Genomic DNA, 8290 nt, shown 5'->3' on the forward strand with positions numbered 1-8290 from the left:
TTTACCTATTAATTGTTTGATCATATCTATCAGTAAAATAATGTAAATCCCAACCGATGAACCAACCTGTACAGCTTGAGTTGGGTTGTACTTTTGATGGATTAAGTTGGGTTAAGATTTTTGAAACCGTAAACCTTAAATTGAGTTATTCAAATATTTTCAAACCAACCGCCCCTAATGTTTATAGAGGTTATTTGTGTTATTTTACATTGCATGGATGATTGGCTCAGGGTTGAGTGAGTCAATGCCTTAGTGGTATGTTAAGCATCTCCAATCTTTTTTGAAGTATGATTTTTAATAATAAACTATTATTTTGGGATAGAGGGAGTATATTGTTTGAGTTCTTATATAAAAATCTTTTTTTTGTTAATCATGGGTGTCCATGTCAACTTGTACGCACCTCGACTAATTCCAGTAGCCTTGGAGAAAAACCAGGAAAATTCCAATGACTTTACAAGACTAGAACGGATGACCGGTAAGGAGGATCCCAACCCAAGTTTTGTACAAGAATCTTGGTTGGTCATTACCTTGAACGTTATGTAAAATATAGTTTTGAATTGATTTAAAAAGACGTTATAAAATTAGTGGTGAAAAAGGCACATCAGACTCACAAGAAAGATGTTCATGTAAGTTACTCCATTTGTCAGATTCTATGAAAGTTCTTAATTTGATGAATTAACAGTGATTACAAAAAATAGGTTCTTATAAGTCGCTCCATTGCAGTGGGTTCTTATAAAGCTGGTGTACCATTTTTAAAACAAAAAGAACAAGGGTTTTGAATCTTATAATCATAATGTGGAAGTTCCAATTCCTTTGGAGATTCGGTTTCTTATTACCACCAGACTCTTGAATTGGTTACTTAATCGATGCCTCTTATATACCTTATTTGGCTCTTACATGGTTAGTGTTTGACAGTTATAAACCCGTTTACGCGAACCGTTAAATTACATTACAAACCCTTCTAAAATACAATATGATTCAACTTTCTTGAAGTGGAATTCTTTCATCAATGAATCTTTGAGACCCCAATTTGAAGTCAAAAGGAGAATATGCAACTTCTAAAGAGAAATTTACCAGGCATATTACCATATCAATAGAAAAAAGTAGCATCTGTTGCATTGAAGGTTCATCACAAAGATTTCACATATTTACCAACCAAAAATTTGAATCAAAATATATGTAGAGGAACAAGAGTCAAAACTTTGAATTTTATGATAACAGATCCTCCCACCTTATGAAACACCATTCATCCCTGCAGTGCAACACAAACCAACCTCAGACCAATCAACAACAGACAGTACCAAAAATCTAGTCAGATTCAACAAGATTCACAAAAAAAGATTCATACCCATTTCATCTTATCGCAAAAATAGCATTTCCTTAAGCGGAAAATCCTGTTGTCGAGATGAAAAATACACCAACATTATGAATATATCGCGGCCCATACTAAAACCAGCCATCAGAAGTTGTATCTTTTCATTCTATTATACGTAAAGATGCCTCCTTTTTGTGCTATACCTACACATAAAACGGTTTTTTTTCAAGAACCAATGATGAAAGAATGTACTTCCGCCCAACTAGAAACTGTATACAGAACGCCCGATAAGCGTTTCCAACTGAAAGAGCTTCCTTCCACATGCTCTTTCTGCTTCTTCACTAAACCAGGAAACAACGGAATGAAGGAAACACCAAAATGGCTCCCAATTCTTCGAAGACTTGAACTTGAGCCAATTACTATGCCTATATCGGCTTCAAGCAGGCAAAGCAAGTCACCAACGGAGTCCCCAATGTAAATTGTCAGGTTCATTTTGTCAGTTTTCCCCAGAATTTCGGTAAAAGCTTCAAGCTTGTCAATGGGGGACTCGACCTTTTTCACAATTTCCCCAGTGGATAGAGAGCCTTCGTACTCCAATTCATTTGCACGTACATGCACTGTGTGGATGCCCCCTGTTCATTTAACAAAAAACAAACCACATTTTTATGAACTGATGTGATGTAAATGCAGATAAGTCTTGATGGTAACCATCGGTGGCAGCTCAGTGACATCAACTGATAAGCACATTCCCTTGGGGTGCGTTTGGTATGCAGACGAGTTTGGACAGGATCAGACGGACAAAAATGAGGTAGTCGGGTGAAAGAGTTCTGAAGGTTTTAGGGTTTTAATTTGACATGGGTAATTTAGTAATTTATCAATTTTGTTCCATCTTCCTTATTTTTCTTCCAACTATTTTAGTTGTCCTACTCACATCCTGTCCTGTCCCAGTCTAATATTGCACCAAATATGGGACAACAGGTTTTGTACTGTCCTGTTCTATGTACCAAATGCATCCTCGAGAAGTGGGTTTTTGTATATGTCTCCCCATTGAAAATTTTGAAAAAAATTCACTTGTATCTTGACACCAAGTGTTAGGAATGCTAATTATAGTTCATACTACAATGAGTAAATCACAGAGTGATCATGTGACAGATCATAGTGTGTGTGTATGTATGATGAATTCATAACACAATGGTAAACGTTCACACACACTCATATTGACAGTGTGCTGATTTTGTGAATATTGTGCAGTTTTGCAATGATGATTTACCACTTTTGATGAAAATGGGCATCCTCTTATATTTTTAGTTTTGCAAAAATTGCTTATTCTTGCAAAGGGTAGTGTTTTTTTGTGCATTTTCAGAAGATTGATGGTTTGTTTGCAGTAAAAGAAAAGAACACAAACCATAAGATAAGTTAGAAGTCACGATGATAATACCTGATGAGAAAGCGGACCTAATAAGATCACCACACCAACAATAGGATAGGACATTCACATTCGCATTCAAATTTTCATTCTTGGTGACGCTCTGAAAGAACCGCATGCAACCATCATGGAGAATAAGTCGTTCACCAGCACGTTTAATATCTTCTAGATTCAAGCCCTTGAGTACCTCTGATTCTATCACTCTAGTGTTTGCCCTTCTCTCAAACCCTGATAGTTGTTCGAGCGCTTTCTTTAGTCCCTCATAGTCAAAGCTCCCAACTGCAAAACCACCAAAATAATATTCAATTTGGTGTCACAACTCACAACTAAAATAATCCATAGGAAACAGCCGCTCTACTCGTTTGGTTTGGTTTAGGACTGTACCTTTCTCATTGGCCAACATATTTTCTGTGCATTGTTCGTACTCTTCTGAGTACTGTCTCGAGAGTACCTCCCATGTGTTTCTCAAGTCAACCGAGGGCATCCTAGTGATCTGACTTTGACTTTCAGGTTGAATTTGATCAGATTTTGGTGCAGTAACTATAGCAATCTCAGCCAGAATGGCAGACGAATCCACCACTGTGCATGTCAAGTCGAAATCAGAAAAAATCATAAGACGGTGTTCTGTAGGAATATGCTGCTTTGATAATGGAAGAACGGTCTGCTGATCAACAGGCTGAGCTAAAAAGAATTCCATCTCAAGTTTCAATGCTTGATGATAAAGTTTTTGCATAGTATCAAGTTCTTCACCCGTCAAAGAGACACTTAATTTGTCCAGCAAGTCTTCAGTCTGGAGCATTGCTGCCTAATTTCATAAAACAAAATTCAATATTAAGAACGACTCTCACTAAGGCCATGTTTGGTAAAAACTAGCTGATAAGCTAGATGACAATGTAAAATGACCTAAAAGGACACGGGTAAAAATTAATTGGAAAAATATAAGGGGCACAATCTGAAAAAGTGGAAAAAAGCCCTGCCTGGAGCTTATTGAAACGCTACTTGAAGTAGCCTTTCAAAAAGCTAGTTTATGGCTAATCAAATGGTGCTTTTTTAATAAGCTCGAAAAATAAGCTAGCTTATGGTTGCCAAACATGGCCCAACACACACCTGTGAGCCAGAAAACATGAAATTTGCCCAGGTCAGGTGGATGGGTGCTTTGCATAGATTTACTGACTAGTTGGACCAATGGTGTCAAATACCAAAGTTATAAAAAAACAGTAGAACATTTCATGTTGTTAATATCGTTAAGTAAATCTATGGCTACCACAAATCTAACAATCAAACTTACCACATGTAGGACATATGGTGAGTTTGACCCCAAAAGTTAAACTGAAAAAGAAAATTTTGAACCTGATAGGCTTCAGAGGAGTATTTGTCGATCCATTTCTCGTATGGGTGCTTATCACCATTAGCATCCGCAAGCGATTTGAGCTCCTTTCCAAGAAAAACATAAAGCCTCATGCAAGGGGCCATTGCCCCCAGCGTGTATGCTGCAACCTTAGTTTTTTCAAAAGGAGTCGCAAGTTCTCCAGGACCTTTTACTCCTTCAACTTTCCCAGATGCGGTTGCCAACAAGAAGTTTGTGTACTTCACAGTTGCAGCATTCGGTGCCGTTTCATTCGACAAGTCGAGATCCCACTCCTGGATCACATGTTGCTTCAACATAAGTGTGCTTAATTCAAATGAGCATACACAACTTCCACACATTTTACAAAAACCAAATTCTAAAGTGTGTCATACTGTAACAGGTCATTTTCCTCTACATGTTCTAATAACGTAATGTTTAAACTCGACACACTGACTAGGGCCTTTTGCATGGTGACCACCAAACCAAACCAACCAAAACGAACCCAATACATACCACCCAGAGGTGGGGTTTTGGGAGGGTAATATGTAAGCAGGCCCGACCTCTGCCCCAAAAAGTAGAGCATCGAAAAACAAAAAGATCAATTTCCATTTCGCAATTACACCCTCGGGTAATGATTCAAATAACCACTAAAACAAACAGAAAGCTTGTCAAAAATAAGGGGTAAACTTTTTATAGAGAACTTAACGGGGGAGTTTCTAGAGGCAGCACATTATTTGTTAACATTTAAGTATTGGAAAGTGTGAACTCAAAGAATAGAGGCTTATTTGATGCTCCCCTCATCACAAAAAAGAGAGTTGATTGTGTAATCTTCCGTTTTAAAAAAGAAGTCCTACATTATGACAAAGCTAAATGCTCCTAAATTACCAACACATTCTTATTGACTGAACAATTTTTTTTTTGTTAGTTTGTATATACCGAGTGTATAATTGTGCAAAAAAGTTGCTTTGAAACTCATTCTAGATTTTGAAGTGGGACTTCTTTTAATCCTAAAAATCGACTATCAAGCGCCTAAACGGACCTACAAAGGCTTACGATGTCCTCCACAAAACTCCTTTAGGTAGAAAAGTTTATGAGAAATATGAGTTCCTAAAATCATACTATTGGAGCCATATAAGTCGATGACTTGGTCATCCTTCACTTGTTTCTAAATGAAGTAAAAGTTAATGCTAAAATAGGTCTGATAACTTGATTTTTATGTTGGCCAATAACCACAAAATGGTATCTTCACCTATGATTAACAAGTCAAAGAAGGAAACATCATCACCATTGAACTATGCTTTCTTTATAGAAGAGTGAAATAGATTTTTAACTACTATAATCATCCTTTTGTGCAAAACAACTTATACACTTATGAAAATGCAAATATTCCACTCAAGTATGCAATTTCTTGCAGTTTTTACAAATCAATTAACAAAGTACAATGGTTGTTTTGCAATGAAATGACAAGTTTAATGGTTGAAAATGCAATAAATTGCAAGTTTTTGGTGGTTCTTTGCATTTTTCACATATACAATGGTTGTTTTGCAATGAATTGACAAGTAAAATGGTTGACAATCTAATTCACTCCTTTATAAAAACAATAGCTAGTTAACAACTTCTACAAGCATATTATGTTTAATGTGTATTCGTCTAAAAACAATTCTAGTCACCAAATGTAATTACTGTAATAGTTACTCATACAAATGACTCCAAAGACATTAATGTTCAGCATGATATTCTTCTAATGGCTCAAGAAATGAGTGCATCATATGTGGTTCTGATAAGCGATAGATACCAAAAGTGTTCATAACTTATCAGTTTTGTTAGTTGTGATCAGCTCATACATCATAATCATAATCCCTACCCATCAGAATTGTATGAAGCACAAGAATGTTGTTTGCATAAAGCAAAAAGAATTGTGAAATCTAATAAAATAGAAAATATAAGTACATATAATCGTGTGCTCATATAATTTACTTTGTCCAATCATGCAACATACCAAATCTCACCTAGTTGTTTATATGTAAATGTTTCTTGAAAGGAAAAATTGATAAAGAAAAGGCTATTTTCACAATTTGTTTCAATTACAAGAAAACTATCAATCAAATATGTATACTCTCGATCTCTCACACACATAAGTTAGACCACTTTCATCCAATTTAATCAAATTAATTAACAAAATGATTAAATTAGAACATGAGTGCAAGGGGAAGAACATTTGATAGAGAGAATGCAAATGATTTTAAAGGTTAATGATGATTTATGTTGGTTAATAATTTAACTAAAACTGAACAACAGTGATGCAATTGGTATGATTATGAAAAGATAAGTATTGTAATTCATAAGCTTTTTGCTTGAGTGTGTAATTGAATAAAATGTGAATACATCGATGTTATATCTATTTTTTCTTCAAAGAGTTAAATCCCAAAAACAGTAACCAACTCAAGAAGCATCATCATTTCTTTACGTTCTACAACGAATGATATGTCTAATAAAAATATGACAACAAGATAGGACTAACAAAAGTACGAAAATGGAAGATAAAAAATAATAAGTGCACCCACATGCTTTGCAGTGACAATCTTTCGGGTCCAATTATTTCCTCATATAATTGGTCTATAAGTTTGCACATCACACGCCCTAACGCTCAACAACACCTTCACAGAGTCACATTGCTTCTAGCCAATTACCTTAAATGATGCATAGAAAAAGAAAAACAAAAACAAAGGTTCTTGGACCATCATCTTGGAGATAGAGTTATAGACGTATAGCCATCGATTTACTTCAACAAAGCCTTCAACCCTAATCCTAGAAACAACATCCAATTGGAAGATCCAAGATAAATGCTGGAAAACCCCGCATCAAGAACGCAAAGTATATGAATGCAGGGAAAACCAACATCAAGAAACATAGCCCAATTCTAGGAAATTGTCTCTTTCATGTCCATTTTTCAGGAAATACCAATAAACATGATTTGACATTTCAGAAACCCCAGATTGAAATCCATCTGGCATTCTTTATTTGGTCACAAACAGTAATTGCATAAAAAAACTCACACAATCAAATATACAATTAAGTCTTACTTGCACAAAGGAGGCATGCTGTTTAAGCTCTTCAAGGGCCCTCTTTCTTAATTCAAGAATTGAAACTTTAGCATCATCATCATCTGCACAATCCTCGGCTAGTTCATATCTATCACGAAGAAGAACACACAAATCAACTATAACACAATACGCAAAATGGGCAATCCAAGAACCACAAATACTTAAAGAGATAATTAATTACTCACGCTTGGGCAAAGCATTTGAAGAAATGAACATCCTGAGCGACGTAATGGCCAAATGTATCAAGCTTAAGATTTCCAGAAGCCAAAGAAACAACAAACGGTGTGTAGAGTGTGAGAATCGATTCTTTACTGAATTTATCCCAGAAACGCTTCGCGGTGCCTTCTTCATTTGGCTTTGAAGTTGTCGCCATTGATGAAATTCTTAGGAAAACGAAATTGAAATTGGGATTGTGATTCTGTAGAGCAGAAGGGTATCTTCTTATGTTGCTATTAAAGAAAGCAGATCGAATAGAATTGATTGGAATCCTGTTGTTAAGAAAAAGGCGCATCAAGAAACAAGAATTTTGGGGGAATTAGAAGGAAAAAGGGGTACAGAGAGAGTTGAGTTAAAAGGGGGAATTACAAGTATGCTGTATAAAGAAAGAATCACATCTGAGGCGTATGGGTACAAATAGATGAATACATGTAGCAGAAAAGAGTGCAGCAGTCGAGTGGGTAGGCGTCAAAAGGAAGAAGTTGGGCGCGGGGGTTTGGTTTTGGGTGGAAATTTTGGAAAAATTGGAAAGTGTTAAACATTTTCTTTTGGACTTGGGCTTTGACCCTCTTTGCTTCCTTTCTTTCTCATTTCTCCCAATTGAATATATTTTTTTTTTTGTGGTTTTTATGGATTGGGTTGATCGGGTTGAAGACATTTGAATAACCTAATTTAATGTTTACGGTTTGAAAAAATCTTAACCCAACCCAAACCAAAGTGCAACTCAATCCGTACGAGTTGGTCGGGTGGATATTTTGGTGTATTAAAATATTTTCTAACCTTAAATATGTTATTTCTCTATTCATAATTTTTTTTTTCATCATCAACCATTTGATACTTATTCATATTTCTTACGTATATCACATTCAATTAATTTTCTC

At 35.7% G+C, this 8290-nt stretch overlaps 1 protein-coding gene across 3 annotated transcripts; it reads right to left on the reverse strand.

Moving 5' to 3' along the window:
* Positions 1 to 1107: 1107 nt before the first annotated feature.
* On the reverse strand, positions 1108 to 7824 carry LOC112523034 (bifunctional TH2 protein, mitochondrial-like). Of its 3 annotated transcripts, XM_025132464.1 has the most exons (8): positions 7779 to 7824; positions 7379 to 7681; positions 7173 to 7281; positions 4092 to 4382; positions 3126 to 3546; positions 2754 to 3020; positions 1349 to 1947; positions 1108 to 1252 (listed from the first exon to the last, which is right to left on the reverse strand). In XM_025132464.1, exons 2-7 carry the CDS (start codon positions 7564 to 7566, stop codon positions 1541 to 1543), a joined length of 1683 nt encoding a protein of 560 aa, XP_024988232.1. In that variant the 5' UTR covers positions 7567 to 7681; positions 7779 to 7824; the 3' UTR covers positions 1108 to 1252; positions 1349 to 1540. The 3 variants fall into 3 exon arrangements, with proteins under 3 accessions (XP_024988232.1, XP_024988230.1, XP_024988231.1); XM_025132462.1 differs by having other exon boundaries at positions 7379 to 7795; XM_025132463.1 differs by lacking the exon at positions 1108 to 1252 and having other exon boundaries at positions 1328 to 1947; positions 7379 to 7795.
* Between the last annotated feature and the right edge of the window lie 466 nt (positions 7825 to 8290).

Source organism: Cynara cardunculus (genome assembly GCF_001531365.2).
Source record: "Cynara cardunculus var. scolymus isolate 2C chromosome LG 12, CcrdV1, whole genome shotgun sequence".
NCBI classification, from domain to species: Eukaryota; Viridiplantae; Streptophyta; class Magnoliopsida; order Asterales; family Asteraceae; genus Cynara; species Cynara cardunculus.

Coding starts and splice junctions, on each gene's coding strand:
- LOC112523034 (XM_025132462.1), bottom strand. CDS start 7,704: ATGCGCCTTTTTCTTAACAACAGGATTCCAATCAATTCTATTCGATCT. Junction 7,282..7,378: donor TTCAAATGCTTTGCCCAAGC/GTGAGTAATTAA, acceptor TCTTCGTGATAG/ATATGAACTAGCCGAGGATT. Junction 3,021..3,125: donor TATGTTGGCCAATGAGAAAG/GTACAGTCCTAA, acceptor GTGGTTTTGCAG/TTGGGAGCTTTGACTATGAG.